Raw genomic sequence first — 21,354 nt, forward strand, 5'->3', positions numbered from 1 at the left:
CAAAAACTGTGTGGTTCTACATGGGGTTCTTCTGCTATTACACTGCGATACTTCACAATGGCCTTAGTCTACTCTGCAGCAGAATATTCTTCACCAGTATGACTAAACAGTCTTCATATCAAGAAAATCAGCACACAAATAAATGCAGCGATGAGGACAATAACAGGTTGTGTCAAATCCACCCCCCCCTCTACTGGCTTCCAACTTTGAGCAATATTGCACCATCGAACTTACACAGACAAAATGCTCTGGTTAATGAATACAAAAAAATAAACAGCAGTTTCCTGTTGCCGATACATGAAGACCTCCCATATATAAACATGAATCGCCTTAAATCGCGATGGTCTCCACTAATACTGGCTGAAGAACTAGTCAATAGCAATTTCAATATTAATTTAAAATGGCTAGAAACTTGGAAAGAAAAATCGCCACCAGACTTAAACAAGTATATCCTTCCCAACCAAAATCCGAAAGGGATTGAGCTTCCTTGTCACCTATGGAAAAGCCTAAATAGGATATGCATAGGACATGGTATCTGTGTAGACAGCTTATACAAGTGGAGAAGATCACCTACACCCCAATGTGACTGTGGAGCCATAAATCAAGCCATTCGGCACATTGTGGAGAACTGCAGCATAAGATCTCCCTGAGAAACTTTATTGAGGCAGATCCTTCAGCTCTTGATTGGCTATCTGAACTAGACTTAAAATTTTAGACTTTTTTTTTTTTACCTGATATTTGTATATGTGCATTACTTGTTTCATTTTTATTGTCTGCACAAATATGTATTTATATATTCTGATGTCATGTGTCTTTATTATGCTATATGCTAAATAAATAAATAAATGGCAGGATGACTTCAATAAATTCACAGTGTGAACAAAGGACAACAGGAGATTTGAAATTCAGACGACATATTGTATGAGTTGGCAAAATAACTCATAGGATTACCGTATATTATTGCGTATAATGCGAAAAATTTATGTAAGAAATACTACTTAAAGTTAGGGGTTTGCATTATATGCGGATCCTAAAAAATATAACATCTTATTAGACTTGCACACGCAATATATACTACCTAATGCCTATGCAACCAAATCTACTTGACCCACTCGCATTCGGTGACCGAGCGCACATCGTATCTGCACATAAAACCAGTAATGTAAGTAGTGCTGATGATAGAGCACAGCGAGATAGATAGAGCACAATTAGGTATATCGGCTTAACCACAGTTCATTTTAAATATTATTCGTTAAACAAACCTAGCCTGAAAATGAGCCAACAGAAACGTAAACGTTCATCTTTTGAAGCAGGATTTAAATTGCATGTCGTGCAGTTTGCAGAAGAACATAATAACAATGTTGCTATGAGAGAATTTGGTGTAGCAGAGAGTAATATTAGACTTTGGCGTAAGCAAAAAAAAAATTTTTTAAAAAATTCCAAAAACGAAACTTGCCCGTCGTGGAGATGTAGCATCCTTTCCAGAACTCGAAGAAGAGCTAAATTAATGTATTTTGATGCGACAAGATGGCATTATACTAACAAGAAATGCAATTCGTTTTCGAGCTCTACAACTCAAGAATGGTAAATTCAAGGACACCAGGTATTTCATCTTTTCTTGCTTGCCTGGGTGGTGCAACAGATTTATGGAACGCAAAGCATTAACATTACGACACCGAACAAAAATTGTGCAGAAGTTACAAAAGCAGCTTGAAAAAAAAAGTGCAGCCCTTCCATAAATTTATCATAAAATTACAGAAGTGTCACGGATATTAACTTTCCCAAATTGGCAATATGGATGAGACGCCATGTACTTTGATATGCCTGGGAATCGAACAGTAAACTCAGTTGGTGAAAAGGGTGTCTTCATAAATTCCGAAGCATATGAAATTTCCACCAGGTGTAATTGTTCGTGCCAATCAGAAAGGTTGGATGGATGAAGAAGGCGTACAATTGTGGCTGGATCAAGTATGGAACATACGTCCAGGTAGCTTGTTACATCAACAAAGCATGCTAGTCTGGGATATGTTCTGGGCGCATTTAACGGAGGCAAGCAAAGAGAAAGCATGTGAGCTATGTACAGACTTAGCAGTCATACCGGGTGGTCTAACTTCCGTTTTACAGCTGCTTGATGTCAGCTTGAATAAGCCATTTAAAGATCACTTACGTGAAAAATGGAGAGAATGGATATCATCTGATTTAGTGAAGATGACAAAGGGTGGGAATTTTCAGAAGCCTGAGATCACCCTAGTCACTAGCTGGGTTAAAGAAGCATTGGGATTCAATACCATCTGAAATGATTCTGAAATTATAAGGCATGTTGACTGCTGTGCACAGATTTGGCACCTGTGTTTCTAGGGGATCAGGAGGTGGTGGAGAGAATTCAGAGATAAGTGACTAAGCTCGTGACAGGTCTGTGGAACGTTCCAGATGAGGATAGATTAAAGGCATGTGGGTTGCAGAGTTTAACTGACAGGCAGAGGAGAGGAAATATGTTTGGCATCGCAATTATAAGTTTGGCATTTATATGCTGTATACTAATGCCAGGAGTATCCGGAATAAGGGAGAGGAATTGGTGGCGCAGATAGCATCAGCCTGGCCAAAAATTATTGCAATCACTGAGACGTGGTTGACAGAAGGGGATATAACAACAGGAATAGAAGTCGCTGGGTATAGCATTTTTCGTCAGGATAGGAGGGGAAAGCGTGGTGGTGGGGTACTGCTTATGATAAGTGATGACCTATGTCCTCTAAGAGTGGAGAATTTGGAAGGAAGTGAGACAAATGATTTTGAGAGCGTATGGTGTGAGGTAGAGGTAGGCAAGACAGGATATTTAGTGGGGTGTTGCTACAGACCCAGGAGCACAGAGGATGGGGACCAGGAGATGTTTAGACAGCTAAGTTTGGCAAGTGCAAGAAGAATGATTGTTATGGGAGATTTTAACTTCAGTAGTATAAATTGGAGAGAGGAAGATGCATGTAGCAATAGGGGAATGGAATTTCTAGAATTCTTGAGGGACAAATGTCTTAGGCAACATGTAACAGAGGGAACAAGAGGTTCAAAAATTTTGGATTTGGTTATAGCATCAGAAGAGTTGATAATAACTGAGTTGACGTCTCTCCCACCAGTTGGAGAGAGTGACCATATGGTGTTGACTTGGAAAATGAATAGACATGCAGGAGTATCAAAGAGACGGGAACTTATGTGGAATTATAAGGCAGGTGATTATAATAGTCTTAGACGTCAACTTCGGGAAGTTTCATGGAGGGAGGAATTGGAAGGCCGGGATATCACCAGTGCGTGGGAAATTGTGAAAGAATATTTGTTATCAGCAATGGTAAGTTGTATACCACGAGTGAAGAAGAGGACGCAATTTGGAGTAAAGTGGATGACAAACAATATTAAACAGGAATTGCATGCGAAAAAGAGGCTATGGAAGAGATATAAGGAGATAGGTGAAGAGATGCATGAGGAATATAAGACATAGGCCAGAAAAGTGACTAGTGTGGTAAGGAAAGCGAAACTGGAATATGAGAGGAGATTGGCCCTAAGATCCAAAGAAAATCCTAGGGAATTTTTTAGCTATGTGGCCAGTTAGAGGAGAAATGACTGTGGAAGAATGATATTGTGGGATAAAAATGGGAATAGAGTGACTGATGCAGAGGACATAGTGGAATTGTTCAATGAACACTTTATTGGAGTATTTCATCCTAGAGGAGTCAGTTTTAATGCTAGAGGGATAGGACTGGTACGAGGTCTGGAGGTACAGGAGGAGAGTGTGTTTCAGATACTGAGTACTCTGGATGTCAGTAAAGCTGTGGGACTGGATGGTATTTCGCCACGAGTTTTGAGAGAATGTGCTAGGGAATTGACACTACCTTTAACGTGGCTTTTCAATGAAAGTCTGGCTTTGGCAAAGGTGCCCAGGGAATGGAAGGAAGGTAAGATAGTGCCATTGCATAAGGGTGGTAACAGACTGGAAGTGTCTAATTATAGGCCAGTCTGTGTGTCATCAGTAGTTGTTAAGATCTTGGAGAAAGTAGTGAGGGACCGTGTACAGCATTGGGCAGATGAGGGTAATGTTATCTGTGAGAATCAACATGGATTTGTGAAAGGACGCTCTTGTTTTAGCAATATGCTAGCCTTTTATAATAAAGTTACAAGAACATTAGATGAGGGAAAGGCATATACTGCAATTTTCTTAGACTTGGCGAAGGCATTTGACAGGGTGCCACATGATAAGCTGATATTTAAGTTGCAGCACATGGGTCTGGATGTCAGATTGGTCAACTGGATTCAGGATTGGCTGTCTGATAGGTATCAGAGAGTTGTGTATGGTGGAGCAGTTTCCAGGAGGCAGAGGGTTACAAGTGGGGTCCCACAGGGTTCAGTACTAGGACCTATATTGTTTAACCTTTATATCAGTGACATAGCCAGTGGATTGCAGGGGGATATTCAGTTGTTTGCAGATGATGCGAAGCTGGGAAGGATTATTAGTAATAGTGCAGATGTGGTAGCCCTGCAAGAGGATTTAAATAAGCTAGATAGATGGGCAAATGAATGGGGGTGTCAGTTTAATGCAGCAAAATGTAAGGTCTTGAGGTTTGGGAAACATCGATGGGATGCTGCATACTCTATGAGAGGAGTTATACTGGAGGAAGTAGGGGAGACAAGAGATCTGGGGTTGATGATTGATAGAAACCTGAAGTTTAGGGGACATATTGCAAAGGTGGTGAAGGTAACACAGAGGATTGCTGCTATTATGAGAAGGACACTGACCTGCAGAGATAAGAGGGTTATCATTCCGTTGTATAAGTCTCTGATCAGACCACACTTGGACTATTGTTCTCAGATTTGGTCCCCAGGATTTGAAGGGGATAAATTAACTGTGGAAAGGATACAAAGACGGATGACAAAGATGGTTTCAGGACTGTACAAGGATAGTTATGAGGATCAGCTGAGAGAATGTGGACTGCAGAGTTTGGTGGATAGAAGAAGGAGAGGTGATATGATTGAGACTTTTAAACTGTTGAGAGGTGGTTACAGGGTTGACACTGGGGAGTTCTTTCGCTTGGTTGATCAGTGGGAAGGAGTGATGACAAGAGGCCATCCCTGGAAGTTACGAAAGGAAACTGTGAGCAAGAGGGTAAGGAGTGGTTTCTTTGTGTGGAGGGTGGTTGAGCCGTGGAATGCATTGCCTGATGGAGTGGTGGGAGCGAGAACGGTCAGTGAGTTTAAAGAGTGGTATGATAGACTTTGTGTTTCTCAGGGCGGGACCTCCCCTGTGAGTCTTGACAGACTTTATGTCTTAGGAAGGACCTCCCTCGATGAGTCTTTTGACTCCTTGGAGGCCTGAATAGTAATAATAATAATAATAATAATATGATAGAAACTTATAACTTACTGAAAGGTTTTTAAAAAATTGACAAAGAAATTTTTCAATACATGGGGAGTAGGGGAGAAAACCAGGTATCACACTTGGAAGTTGTCTAAAAGTGTGGTTAGTAAGGATGTGTGGACTAGGTTCTTTACATGAAGAGCAGTGAATGAGTGGAATGGATTGCCAGAGGTGGTTGCGAGCATCCAAACATTGAATAAGTGTAAGAAGATGTATGATAGGTATTGTGTTAATGGATAGTGTTTGTCTCCCACATTGAGTCTTTTGACTCCATGGAGTATGTATAAATAATAATAATAATAATAATATTTGTTGTGGCTGCACTTGTGATGAGTCTATGATTCTACTAGTTACCTTTTTTTTTTTTTTTGGTGAATTTCAGTATACTTTTTTCATCTGATTCTAAACGGATGAATATCTTCAATGCTTTATCATTATTTTTATTGGTTTTCCACTTCTGAATGTGTGCACACCTATAAACATTATAACCTCATTCTTATTTAAATTAGATGTTTGACCTTGCTGCATGAACATGGACACCCTGCAATTACATATAGCAAATAAGAATGGCATGCATTGATGTTTTTTTTTTTTTTTTTTTTGGTGGTGGGGGGGGTTGAATATTTATCAGGTGCTGAAATTCATTGAAGATTTGCAGCACAGTATAGCAGCATCGTTGTTGTTCAAAGCAAAGTATGATAGATACTGTGCAAATGCTGAATAGTTATTGACATGATGTTTAGGGCCTCCCTCGATGAGTCTAAGGACTCCTTGGAGTTGCCCATAATAATAATAATAATAATTGCAGCACACAGTATAGCAACAGTGTTGTACTACAGCCAAATGTATATTAAATAGTTATTGCTGGAGGAGTACTGATTCTCAACCTATTCATAATATAATAAATGTAAATTAGTCATTAGCTCTGCTTAAAAAAACAGACAGCAATCAAGAAGTGGCATGTTACATGTAACGGCATTTAATTGTACTACTGACCAAGATTATATTAAAAATCAGGGGATATAGTGACCAATGATGCACTTCATCGTCATCACGAACCATGGGCTCATTGTCCGTTGGTGTCCGATACCTCTTTCACTATCTTCTTCCACCTTTCTTTGTCCAGTGCACAGTGTCACAGTTTCTGTACATCCATTCTACACCAGTCCTTTATGTCGTCTATCCATTCTCTGTATGGTCTACCTCTTCTGTTTACACCATCCATAATACCAAACACGAATGTCTTTATCTTCCGGTCCTCACTCATTCTGCAGATGTGTCCAAATAATTGCATCTTCCATTTTATAACATCTGCATTAGATTCTCCTTTGGTTGTATATTCCGATAGAGCTCTTCGTTTGTGATTTTCTGTACCCATCCTATTGTTAGAATCTTCTTGTAACAAATTCTTTTAAATGCCAAAATTCTTTTTCTTGAAACCTTATTTATTACCTACGTTTCAGATCTATACAGTACACCACTAAAGATGCATGTTTCCAGCACTCTTAGTTTTGTTTGCAGGCTGATCACTTTACTTTTCCAGATGTTATCCATGGCCTTCAGATTTGTTCTTCCCTTTGTGATCCTGTCTTTATTTCTTTTTTGCAGTTCAAATCATTTTACTTCCCAAATATGTGAACTGTTCTACATTTTTTATATCAGTTCCATCCACTTATATCTTTGTTTCATGTCCTTCTCACCAAATACCATTGTCTTTGTTTTTTTGTTTTTTCCAAGTTCATAAAAAGTCCAAATCTCTTTCCTTCCTCATTTAACAGTTTCAATGTTTATTGTAGTTCTCTTTCTTCTTCTTCCATAATAACAATGTCATCTGCAAATCTCAGATTGTTAATTCTCATCCCATGTACCGATATTCCTTTTGCACTTTCCTTCATCCATTGCTCTTTCTAAATGTGCAGTGAAAATGCTTGGTGATATTGGGTCCCCCTGTCTAATACCTCTGCTTGTTCTAAACCATTTTCCCAAATTATCACTTATTCTAACTGTTGCAACTGCATTCTTGTAAACATCTCTTAATATATCTATTAATTTTCTATCAATTCCATAGGATTCTAGCACTGCTAATGTCACTTTCTAGTCAATATTGTCAAATGTCTTCTGAAAACCAACAAAGCAGGTATATATGTTTTTGTTTTTTCTCCTAGCTTGCTCTGCTATTAACCACATTGTCAAAATCTGTTGAATTGTACTTCTATCTTTCCTAAATCCTGCTTGCTTGTCTGTAAGATATGCTTACAATTGTGTTTTCAATCTTTCTGTCAATATCATCACCATCACCTTACTAAGGTGACTCGTCAATGCAATTGTTCTATAATTTTTACATTCTAGCTTATTTCCTTTCTTGTATAACGTCACTAATATCGATTTCACCCACTCTGGCATTTTCCCTTCTTTCCATACCATATTACATAGTTAGGGCATTTCTGTAACCATACTTTTGCCACCATATTTAATAATTTCTCCAGTGATGTTATCATTACCAGGACTCTTGTTGTATTTTAGCCATTGTATTGCTTTTTCTACCTCTCCTCTTAAAATGTCTACATCATACTCATTAACTGGTGGTGATATCAGCTTCAATTCTTCAATCAGTTTCTCAACGCTATCTAAATCTAGTTTTTCTTCATATAACTCACTACAGTACCTTATCCACCGCTGTACATTTTTATCTTTATTCATCAATACTTTGCCTTTTCATCTTTAATTGTGTCTGTTTTGGTTGCCACCTGCTATTAATGGTTCTAATCATTTTGTACACCTCCCTAGTTTTATGCTCTCCATAGTGCTGTTCTATATTATTACATTGGGCTTCTAACCATTTCATCTTATCCATTCTGACTGCCTTTTTCACTTCATTACACTTTCTTCTATACTGCTCCTCCATTTGTTCTGATGTATCCCTTCTTATCTTCAACATTCTCTTCTCTGTATTAACTTCAGTGTTTCTTGTGTAATCCACTTCTTCTTGATCTTTTCTTCTTCTTCTGGTACTGTTTCTTCAACTGCATCTTCTATCGCCTTCATTACTCCTTTCACTCTTAGATTTGAATTTTCTTCTTTGTCCACACTTTTACGTTTCTCTTCTAACACTGTTCTGTACCTTCTTCCTATTTCTGCTTCACTTATTCTTGCTGTGTCTCTTCGTTTCTGATGATGGGGTTTATATTTTCTTTTTAATTTCAACCTGATGTTTGCAATCACTAAACTATGATCCGAGTCTATATCTGTTCCCTGAAAAGTTCGACACTGCTGTACTGATGTTATCCATCTTCTTTTAATCATAATCATATCGATCATGTTCTTGGTTTTCCCATCATTTGATCGCCACATCCATTTTCTACACTCCTTTTGCTGGAATTTTGTGTTACAGATCATCATCTCATGGTCCACTGCAAATTCTAATATTTTTTTCACCTTATTCGTTTCTTTCTCCAAAACTATATTTTCCCATGACACTTTCTCAACCATCATTATCTATTCTGATTTTGGCATTCCAATCTCCTTCAATAATTAGTACATCTTGCTTATACTGTTTTGTTTCTATTGTCTCTGTCAGATCTTTGTAGAATAAGTCAGTATCTTCATCTGTGCTGTCAGATGGGGTGCATACAGTGGTGAGCTATAAGGGGCTCGAGCAAGCCCTTTGTTAAATTTTTCTCAAACTTGCGAGCCCCTTGTTCTTCTTGTTTAATAATCTTGTAGAACTAGAAAATACCACTGTGGAATGTATACATACTACTATAGTTGCTACTTTAAATTCATATAGATTTTCTGATAACTATATAAAAAATCATTTCATTGCATTTTGTTCTGATGGAGCTAGTGTAATGTTAGGGAATAAATCAGGTATTGCAATCAAACTTCTTTGATTGCAACACCTGATTCTTCTTTTCCTTTCTTTTTCACAACGTTGGGAAAAAAAATTTCCCAACATTGTGATTTGGCATTGCGCTCATCGTTTACACTTAGCATTAGACGATTCGATAAAAAACATTAAAGAAATAAATAATTTTAAAATATTTATGGATAAATTATATGCTTTTTATTATCAATCACCAAAAAATCAATGAGAATTAAATATGATTGCAAAAGACTTTGATATCGAAATTTTAAAGATTGGCCATGTGTTTGGACCGTGATGGGCAGCTTGCAATTTATGAATGGTTCTTGCTTTGTGGAGAAATTACCCAGCTTTATGCAAGCATTTTGAATCGAACGATAAATTGACTTTATAATAAATTGATCTTTCATTGACTGGTTTTTAACTTAACAGTGCCTCTCTAGCTCTTTTGCTAAGAACGAAACCAACTCCTGCTTCGTGCTTGGTGTCATGTCCTGACTATATGACTTCGCATCCATTTATCTCTCCTGATGATGTCCATAGCATCTCTGCCAGTCCTAGTATATCACATCGATATCTCTTCATTTCCTCAAGAAGTAATTCTAGTTTTCCTGACATCCAAAGTGTCCATACATTCCATGTTCCTACTAATAACAGCTCTGTTAGTTTCGGTTTTTGTTTCCTTTCAGTATCCCACTTTTCAATCCAACCCTGATCGCTCATTTGGTATCGTGGACCTTGTTCATCCTGTCAACATCCGAGCCGTCATGTTTTATCTGTTGATCGTATTGGCATCTGATAACAATTGTGTTTTTTCTTTACGGTCAGAGCATCAACACTCATCTGACCAACCCTCCTCCTTTATCCAGGCTTGGGACTGGATTGAGACCTCTAAGGATCCCATGGCAGAGTTAATGATGCACTTGTATGTTTGTATTGCCATTTTTAATAAATGCATTTTAAATACTTTGACTTAAAAAGAAAAAAAAAAAAAACAGACCTCAAACTCAAGAAGCTATATAAGCTCATCCAGAGCAAACTTTTACAAGCATCCATGTCCCTAGTGGGTTGTTGGTTGGAGAGTAGGTATGATAACCACTCAGCCAACCAGTTTGCATTTACCCTTATACATTTAATTATATAAGCATAATATTCATAAATTCTCTCGAAGAGAAAAAAAAGCATGTTTTGTAAGAATTGTTTATAAAGTTTAGTTCACTTGCATATTGATCTAAACACTACATTGGTAGTTTTTGAAATAATGGAAGAAATTTTTAGTTTTTTGAAGATGTAATTCACTGCCATGTTTTATTGCCGATCTTTTAACAGAGTTTGGAGAATTTCTTCATGCTAGAGGCAAACAGTTCGCTGATTTTTCTGCCATTAGAAAGGAAATTGAGGACGAAACTGATCGGATGACTGGAGCCAATAAAGGAATTTCGGCAGTTCCTATCAATTTGCGAGTATATTCTCCTCATGGTAATTATATTTCATTCTGAAGGTCAAGAATGGTGTTTTAATCATATAAACTTTTATATACTGATATACAAAGCAAAATTATGTGCAGTTCATTAAAAAATTATTTCTTTAATATAATCATTTTTATGATTATTATTTTGTAAAATTGAAGGTATTATTTCATTTTGCTGAATTATGAATTATAACAATTTTTAAGATTAGTTTCTAAAATTGTAATTATGTAAAAGCAAAAGTTTTTATTCACCAAATAATTTATAAATATGCTCTATGTATTTTAATTGATTAAAATAAACAGTGTTTCAGAAAATTAAAAATTTTATTGACAGCACAATATCGGAAAAATCGCAGCATTTTATCTTCAGTTGCTGGTGTTGCAGATCATTACCTATTTAATTTGATCATCAGCCAATCTCAAATATAATCTTCCTTTAACACCTGGCTTTTTGTTTGACATATGCTGCAGTCTAGTAAAAGACAGCGCAAGTATATATCTTGATGGAAGGTTTTTCACTTGGCTGTGCTACCAATTATATATTTGGCTTAATCCTTTATCCAAGTGTAAGCAAACAAAGTTTGCACCTGAAGTATTTTCAGGACTAAGGCAACTCGTGGTAAAGGTGGTATAAGTTCTCATCACTTGCCTTAGTATCTCCTATAATGCAAGGCACATCTCCTTGCAGACATGTATAATGCTATGGATTAAGGGAAGGGTCACTACTCAGACCGGTTTTGACCTTTATTGAGGTCTCATCAGTGGGAGCCAGACCCAGAGGTGGTGATACTAAGGCGGAAGTAATGGAGAAGTCATATTTACCTATACCAGTTGTCAAAAGGTGTCACACCTTATTATTAAAATTCTCTAGATTAGAGATAAGTTGATTGAAGTTTTTTCACTTGGCTATGCTACCAATTATATATTTGGTTTACTCCTTTATCCAAGTGTGAGCAAACAAAGTTTGCTCAAAAGAACGATTTCAGTATTGCAACCACATGTTTATTAAGATAAATAAAGATAAACAAACCCGACAAGTTTCGTATGTCGTTTGACTTACATCTTCAGGGGTTAAAGGTAACTAAAAGTTTAAACACAAGAAATAGGAAATTACTCAAAATACTTTTAATTTGATGAACTGTTAGATTAGATGGCCATAACAGCATCCAATGGACTATTTTGAGTTGTTTAAATTTTTAGTTACCTTTAACCCCTGAAGATGTAGGTCAAACAACATACGAAACTTGTCAGGTTTGTTTATCTTTATTTATCTTAATAAACATGTGGTCGCAATACCGAAGTGTTTCTTTTGAACTGCTAAACCACAGAAACCTATGCCTACAAACAAAGTTTGTGCCTGAAGTATTTTCAGGACTGGGTCAACTCGTGGTAAAGGTGGTATAAGTTCTCATCACTTGCCTTAGTATCCCCCCATAATGCAAGGCACATCTCCTTGCAGACATGTATAATGCTATGCATTAAGGGAAGGGCCACTCCCCAGACTGGTTTTGACCTTTATTGAGGTCTCATCAGTGTCCGCAAGGAGATGTGCCTTGCATTATGGGAGATACTAAGGCAAGTGATGAGAACTTATACTACCTTCACCACGAGTTGCCCCAGTCCTGAAAATACTTAAGGTGCAAACTTTTTTCGCTTACACTTGGATAAAGGATTAAACCAAATATATAATTGGTAGCATAGCCAAGTGAAAAAACTTCCATCAACTTATCTCTAATCCAGAGAATTTTAATAATAAGGTATGACATCTTTTGACAACTGGTATAGGTAATATGACTTCTCCATTACTTCCATCTTAGTATCACCACCTCTGGGTCTGGCACCTCACGAGTTGCCCCAGCCCTGAAAATACTTCAGGCGCAAACTTTTTTTGCTTATACTTGGATAAAGAATTAAATCAAATATTTCTTAGCAGCATGCTTTTATACAATCATTCTCACTTTAAGCTTCAGCTTGTTACATCTTCAGTACTTCAGTGTAGGCAGTCTGTCCATTGTTTTCTTGGTCTACCACTCGATCTTTTTATATTTGTCTTCCAGTTTTTTTGCTAGCTATTCTTTTGCATCCATACTGTTAACATATTTATTCCATTCTGGTCTTCTCATTTTTCTCTATTCATTTATGGGTTGTAATTGACATTCTTTATAAATCTTTTAGTATCCCTTTATTTTTTTATTTATTTATTTTTATTTTATCAAATTTTGTTCTCTTGACTATTTTTCTGAGCAGTTTTGTTTCACACGTAGTATTTATTTGTTATATTTTCGATGTTTCTATTGTTTTACATGCTTAAGTTAATGGTGGCTGGACTACTCATATATAAATTCTTTTGTCAGATCTTGATTTTTCATAGAGTTGAATTTAAACATCCTCATATTTTATTAGCTTCAGAGATTGTTTTTATGTTTCACTCTGTGTTATATTTCACAGTTCATAGTTATTCCTGAGTATTCAAATTTCATTATTTGTTTCAGTATTTTCTCATTTAGATCCAGTTTGCATCTTATCGGTTCTTTTTGCAATTACAATTGTTTCTGATTTATCTGTTGAAATTTTCATGTTAGAACTTTTTTTTTTTATGTTTGGCCCATACACGAGAGGTTGGTTGATCAACCTATAGTACGTTAGTACCATAGGTAATAACGTACTATAGGTGCGTTAGTGGGTAGTGGGTTGAGAAAGGAGAAACTTGCTTACATTTGATTTAAAAGTCTGTATATTGTATTCCTTGGGAAATACATCAGGGGAAAGACTGTTCCACAGTACAGCAGCAGTAGTAGGGATGAAGGAGGAGGAAAAGAAACTTGTTCTCTGGCTTTCAAGGTGTACTGTGAAAGGATGTTGGGCAGCAACTGTACGTGTTCCAATGGGCTTAGTACTGAGTTGGAGAATTATTAATGCTATTTCAGATGAACATTTGCCATGGAAATATTTAGAGATTATACAAATTGCAGAGACCAAACGTCTGTGAAAACTGCTGCATATCTGTTGGAATTTGAATAATTACTTTTGGAGATCATCTTCATTTCCTGCAAGTAATACTATAATATCATCTGCATATCCAACCAGATTTAAGTTCTCTTTTTTTTTTCTTCCATTTAATTTTTATTTCTTAAATTCTGTTATTTTCTTCATAATTGTGTTAAATAAACATGGACTAGAGAATAGTTTTGTCTGATCCCTTTCCTTATAGGGATTTTTTCTGTATTTGTGTTGTAATATATTATTACTCATTAATTTTTTGTGCATATATCTTTGAGTGCATATATTTCCAGGCTATACCTATGATGTGTGGACTCTACTATCAAATATATCTTTGATTATTTTGATAATTAGCTATAGTTTACTACTTTCGTGATGTTAGTACTTTCAGGAAATCCTGTAATCTGATTTTGTCAAAAGCCTTCTTTCAATGAAATACTTAAATATTGATTTCTTAAATTCTATTACTTTTTCGATTATTTGCTTCATAACAAATTCAGTATCGATACATGATCTTCCCTTATGGAATCCTTGTTGTCCATTGTTATAATTTAGCCTTGATTATAATTCTCTGATAATTTTTCTATATATTTTTAGGGTAGGGTACAATAAATTTATACCTTAATAGGTTTTGGGTTCAGATTTTATTCCTTTTTTAAAAAACTGGTATTGTTAATACCAGTGCTTAAGGGTCAGAGCTGTATAACTGAGAGGAGACCTCCACATAGCCTTTAAAGGAATGCAGAGAACCAACCAAGGCTTCTGACCTAATGTCCAATCCTCACTTTCTCGTGGTATACCCTGTTGGGTATCTACCTGGATACTGAATCAATGAGGATGGGGTGGCAATTTGGGATTTAGCCGACCAAATTGTATTCTTATTGGCTTAAACCAAAATACAAAATGATGGTACAACATGACAAAATTTCATGCTGGCTGGGGCGGTGCCCGGTTAAACAAGGTCCCCGTTGTTTTCGCCAGGGAACCAGGGCGAACAGCGAAAAGTCAGCTACTGGAACAAATCTGAAAACACACCTCAACTCAACATCATCAGAGTTAAAGATTGGTATTATCAACATAAGAAGCCTGAATGGCAAAGAAATGGAGCTAGCTGAGGAATTAGATAAGTACCAGATTGACATAATAGGGGTGAATGAAACAAAAAAGACAAAAACTGGTGAGATCTTTTTGAGCAATAAATACAAAATGTTATATTCAGGCAATCAAGGAAAAGAAGGAGTAGCCATGGTATTCAACATTAAATACGAGGCTAATCTTGAATGGCAGGCAGTCTCAAGTAGAGTGATGTAGGCAAATATGGGAATGGGGAACTGGACAATGAGACTTATTTGTGCCTATGGTCCCACAGAAGGTTCTACTAAGGTAGAAGTGGAGGAATTTTTTGAGTCTTTAGAGAAAGCATCTGACACAATGAAAAAGGAAAAGTTGGTCCTTGTTGGGGATCTAAATAGCAGAGTAGGAAATGATTGTCAGACATACAAAAATATTTTGGGAAAATTTGGAGAAAAGAGCAAAGCTAATAATAATGGTAAATACCTGTTGAATTTCTGCTCTGGACATGGACTGGTTATTACTAATACCATGTTCCAACATAAAAATGTGCACAAATTCACACGGAGAGAAGAGGCAAGGAATAAGAAAAGTCTCATTGACTAGGTTATTGTTGATAGTGATATTTTCTCCTTAGTGCAGGACACCAGAGTGTACAGAGGATTTGAAATTGGAAGTGATCACTACTTAGTCTTGAGCAGGATAAAATTGAATTTCATATTGAAAAGAATAACATGTAAGAAAGTTTTAAAGTGAATAAAATTGAGCAGCTCTCAGATGTGAACTAATATCAGCTTGTGCTCTTAGAGAATACAGAGACAAATGTAAGAAAGCTAAACACTTTGTAAAACTACCTAAACAACAGTTATGGGAGGACTTTGGCAAGAACATAGAAAATAAATATCAAGAAGGTGGCCAAATATTCTGGAGGTTGTTGAAGATGCTTAGAAATGGAAGAAAGAGAGCTGTAAGAGGAGTTAGAGATGATAAAGGTGACATGAAAACCGGGGAAAAACATATCCTTGAAGTATGGAGTAATTCAAAAAATTGCTAAATGAAACAAGCAATGATAGTACAGTGGTAAAATACACTCAACAGGCATACAGTTAGGAATACATATCCATACTTGAAGTAGAAAAAGCCATCAAAGGCTTGAAATGTGGAAAGGCAGCAGGAGTAGATGATATTCGACCAGAAATGCTGAAGTATGGTGGTATAAAAGTCTTACAGTGGCTACACTGCATAGTTTAGAAGGCCTGGACAGAGGGGCAAATTCTGTCGGACGATGTTATACTTCTAAATAAATCCACTACAAGTCTGCAAGATTCCCTGACTAAATTGAATAACTGTTGTAATAGATATGGTATGAAGTTCAGCAATAAAAAGACAATGAAAATAGACAGAATCGTTGAATATGTCAACTGCGTTGTGAATGGAGAACCTGTGGAAGAAGTAAAACATTTCAGCTATTTAGGCACCATTTTTAGTGAAGATGGTAAATTAAATATGGAAATAGACAACAGAATCTATAAAGCTGATATGGTAGGAAGTCAATTGCATAAATTCATATGGAAAAAGAGAGAAATTAGTCGGAACACTAAATTAGCTGTATACAAGTCAATTTTAACTTATGGATCTGAGAGCTGGGTCAGAAGTAAAACACTTGACCAAAGACTAGACACTGCAGTTATGAGAGTCCTGAGAAAGATTAGAGGCATGAACAGATGGCATCAATGGCAATATGATATTAAAAACAAGGATATTAGGAAAGAACTTGATATTGTCAGCATCCAGGAATGTGTTAGCAGAGCCAATCTCAGGTGGTATGGTCACTTAAACAGAATGGGCGAGGAAAGAAGATTAGCAAAACAAGTGTTCTCTGCCAGGTTGGCAGGAAACCGACCCAGAGGAACACCAAGATATAGGTGGATTGATACGGTACAAAGTGCCTTAGACGATAGAAATATAAGATCTGATAATGTTGGTGTCTTGACAAGTAACAGACTGATTTGGAGGAAAATTGTAGATAGGAAGTTAGTAATGATGTAAATTTTTCATTAATACTATCATATCCTGTACACCCCTTCAGGGTAAATGGCAGGAATTTAATGACGATGGTATTGTTAATATTCATCCTCCGTTTCTTGAGAATATACATTTTCTTAAAACTATGCTTGATTAAGTAGCTCATGTTTTCATTTTTTTATTTACCTCCAGATTTTAGCAGTTCGTTATAAATTCTATTAATTCCAGCTAATTTTGTATTTTTCAGTTTTGAAATGGCTGATTCGGTTAAATTATTATTTATTTGAATTTCATCTGTGTTTTTTACCTGTAGTATTCCTGACATTTTTATTTCTTCTTTTTCTTATGTTATTAAAATAATTTTCCCACTGTTCTCTTCCTATGACTGGTATATGTATGTACTCACATCTTTCTTTTTTTGATTTTTGATTTTTGATCATTTTCCATACTTGTTTCTGTGCTCCATAAAAGTCAAATTCTAGTTGTTTTTTCAGTATTTTTCTTCTGAGTCGTATTTTGTTGTTGTTGTTTATTTCATTTATTATTTTTTATACTCTTCATATTTGGCCATATTAGTCTTATCTTGTAAATGTTTATGAAATGTTTTCGATAATTTTTTTATTTTTTCAGTATACCAGAGAGTCTTGTATAGTTTGTGACTGCATGTTTGTTTACGCTTAATTTTCCCCCATAATATATATATACAGGGTGTTCGGGATAAATTTGACATATTTATAATTAATTATATTTTTCCGTAAGTTACATGTATTAACACACACTTCTCTTCATTTAAAAGTTTGGACCCTTCTTCATTCATATACAAGATGTCAGAAAGGATGGATAGCTGTAACCCACCTGAATCATGGAAGAGAATAACTTGTATCATGATGATTCGTGCCCGCCATCAAAATAAGGATATTACGACTGCTGCTCAATGCTCCCTGAATACAGTAAAAACAATCAGGCATGAACTAGAGACTTGCAATGGTGACTACGAGGATGTAGCAAGAAGAAAGATCCCTAGCAGACGATCTGATTGCGTTCGTACAGCAGAATTCCTCGCAAATCTGCAGGAACAGGTGTTGAAGAACCCTGGCATTGGAATTCGGGCTTTGTTCGTGGAGTTGCTAACTGTAGTCAAGCCCTGGATAACAAGGGTAGCCAATGGTAGGCCGTATGTATGGCAGCAGGATTCGGCCCCTTGCCACACCTCTGCGAAAAGTCAAAAATGGTTGTCTGAAAATTTCTACGACTTCACCAGTCCAAATGTTTGGCCTCCAAACTCCCCAGACCTTAACCCCATGGATTATTTTGTATGGGGCGCAGTTGAAAAAGACACCAATCGCACTTCCAGTAATACAAAAGCCCAGTTAATGGATAAAATTAAAACAGTTTTTGCGGCCCTTCCCAGGGAGACTGTAGCATCAGCTTGTTCGAGGTTCCGAAGCAGAATTGAAGCTGTGATCGATGCTAATGGTGGTTATTTTGAGTAAATCTTGTTGATAGTATTGTAATTAACTCTGCCTGTAATGTTTTTTTGTCAATTCATTAAATTTAATAGATACAAAGAAGATTTTCTTTTTCCTTACGAAACTGTCAAATTTATCCCGAACACCCTGTATATATGGATCCCACACATGAGAAATCAAAGGACTTATAGGTATCACACTAGTGCTGTGCATGGAGTGTGCAGATGAGGAAAGAAGTTTTTCATCCCCCCCAGGTTGTTGTTGTTTGCACTTCATGAGGAAGGCTGTTCAAGAAGACATAGATAGATGGAATAAAAGAGGAAAAGCAGGTTTGTGTGTTTGTAGTTGAACTAATAAGGGATCCTGGGCAGTTGCTGCTCTTGTATTAACAGGTATAACAGAGAGTGGAGGAATAATGGTTGCCATTTCAGTGGAGCAGTGACTGTTGAAATATCTGTAAAATAGATACAGTGCCGAAACATTGCATCTGTGAAGTATAGGTTGAAGCGTACTTGTAAGAGAGGCAGGGATCATGTATGAGCCCTTGTTCATATGAACCCAGAGGATTGTTCTCCTCTGGACAGCATCAGGAATTTTTAGGCACACACCATCCCAATATAAAATAGCTTCTTGAGCAGAAAAGAATGAATAGTTTTTTAGAGGCAGAGGAAGCTATTAATGTGATATGTTTATGCTAGGAGAGACTGGAGGTAAATGTTAGACCAAGCAGAGAGATCTCATCCTGTCTGGATTTTTGTATTATTGATGGAAGGATAGGTTAGCTGAGATCTCCTTTGTGAGAAAAGGCAAGACTGCATTTTGGTGGCATTGAAGGTGACCAGATTGTCCTCACTCTGTTGAAGGATGGTATGTGGATCAATGTTTAAGGCATGGTTGCAGATGATCTTGAAGCTTGGGATGTCTGTACGCTGCATGATTTGCCAAATGAGCAGGATGAATGGAAAACGCTATCATCTGCAAAGCTGTGAATAGGATTAGTGGTGATTGAGATTGTCATTTATATACAGGAGAAAGAGAGTAGGTGATAAGACAGAACTTGAGGCACTTATGCATTTGTGGTGAAGCTCAAAGAAAGGGAGCCATTCACCATGACATATAGTGAATGACCAGAAAGAAAGCTCAGTTACAGAAGATAGTAGGTAGACCACATGATGGCAGTTTGTTTAGCGGGTCTTGATGTCAGACATAGTCAAATGTGCTGGAAATGTCAAGCACAAGTTTCTCCAATATTTTCTATTGCACATGGAAAGCTGATTAATTGGTGGGTCTCTAGTTAGTGTAGAAGTTGGCTATTGATGAATTTTTCCTGTTGTTTTGGTGAGGACTGAGGTTATGGCGATTGGTTGGTAGTTCGACAGTAGACTTCTATTTCCCTGTTTTGGAATAGGCCAGATATATGATTGCTTCCACACATTGGGATAAGTACCACCTTATAAGATTGTAGAGATGATACAGAATAAGTGTCAGCTTTGGAGCACAATGTTTAAGAACAGTTGGAGACATGTCACCAGAACTAGAAGACTTTTTAGTGTCCCTGTTATTTAGTAATTTTCTGATACTTTTTGCTGAAAGACTAGAGGCATATGCTCAGATTTGCCTTGGTTATCTATGCAGGAGTTCTAGGAAAAGAGTGATGTTAGGAAGTCAGTTTTATCTCTGGCTGAAGTAACAATGGTGCCATCAGGAAGAGAGAGGGAAGGGCAGGTGAGTAGAAGTTGCATCCAACAACCCTAGCAAGGGACCAGAAGGCACAGCTTCTGTTCCAGGAGGCTAGTCTTCTGTCATTGACCTTTATGAAATCAGGTTTAGATATGCTAATGACTATTTTGCATTTCTTGTGTGCCTTGATATAGGCTGGGTATGAAACTGGAGTTTTTGATACGAGCCACCTATGGTAAGCTGAAATTTTTTTTTCTCCAACAGCTTTGATACAATTTCTGTTGAACCAGGTTTGGAAAGTGGAAGAGAACTTTTGGGTAGAATGAGAAATGAAGGCCTTCATGCCACTGAGGATAGTTTTTTCTGTGATTTGTTTGGAGAAGGCATTAGGATCAGATGAGCAGAAGCAGTAGTCAGATTATCTCCTCCTTATTACTGATAACATTTTTTCGAAATTGTTCTTTTAATCTATTTTGGTAAGCTATTCTTATGTTGTCTTGTAATAATTCCACTTTAACTTGATTTCCTTATTTCTTTAACAAACATCACTATAACAAACTTGTTCACTATAATAAATTAATGAAATATTCTGACCAAAGCTCCATTAGAAGAATGCTATACAAAAAAGAAATTCACTATAGCAAACTGTTCCTGTGGTCCCATACAAGTTTGCTTTAGTGAGAGTCTGCTGTATTTATTTTAACATATAAGTTCAGTTTCAAATTATGAATTAATTGGGTGGAAATGTGAGAACACATTTCCACCCAAATTAACTTTTGATGGATTGTAATATGCTTTCTTGGAAATTAATTAAAATTTCATTGGGTTACTTTTGGAGTTGTGAACTCAGTTGCAACTTTTTTTGTAATTTGAGTTATATGTCCATTTTACTCATCTAGCAGCATGCAGCTGAGTTGTATCTTATATGAAAAAAAGTATTAATAAAAAAATAGGATACATAGAAAATCTTTGAAATGGAGGAGATAAAAAGATTTTGAAGCAGGCTGAGGAAAAAGTCGGATAGAGAAAAATGTTGAAAAGAAATGGATATAATTAATTAGATCTGTAAAATGGTAGAAAGAGAAAATAAGGTGGGATCTCATGCTCTGATCCTCTGGTTCTCATCTCAACCCAGGTCCTCTTCTGTCAAGTGTCATTTCCATTCAGGAGATTGATTATTATGAATTTCTGCCTGAGATCCATATTGTGCAGTAGAAAGATAAGATGGTGAGATGGTTATATTCAATACCTTGAACCTGAACAGTCTGGACTTGCAGAGCATTCCATCAACAACAAAACAAGAGTCCTTCACAAAAGTCGGTTTCTCATGGAACAACTTTATAAAGAAACCTGAAACTTCACTCTCCTAACTTAAACA

At 36.6% G+C, this 21,354-nt stretch overlaps 1 protein-coding gene across 6 annotated transcripts in view; it reads left to right on the plus strand.

Annotated features, from left to right (window-relative positions):
* LOC150103765 (dynamin-like) overlaps positions 1-21,354 on the plus strand; it is a 519,391-nt gene that overhangs the window by 60,330 nt on the left and 437,707 nt on the right. For all 6 annotated transcript variants that reach the window (XM_090397139.1, XM_090397140.1, XM_090397145.1 and 3 more), the window contains exon 3: positions 10,590-10,739. In XM_090397139.1, coding sequence (XP_090253265.1) covers positions 10,590-10,739 — 150 coding nt within the window. The remainder of the gene's footprint in view (positions 1-10,589; positions 10,740-21,354) is intronic.

Source organism: Typopeltis vanoorti, chromosome 8, assembly GCF_054136105.1.
Source record: "Typopeltis vanoorti isolate ZY-2024b chromosome 8, IOZ_Tvanoo_1.0, whole genome shotgun sequence".
NCBI classification, from domain to species: Eukaryota; Metazoa; Arthropoda; class Arachnida; order Uropygi; family Thelyphonidae; genus Typopeltis; species Typopeltis vanoorti.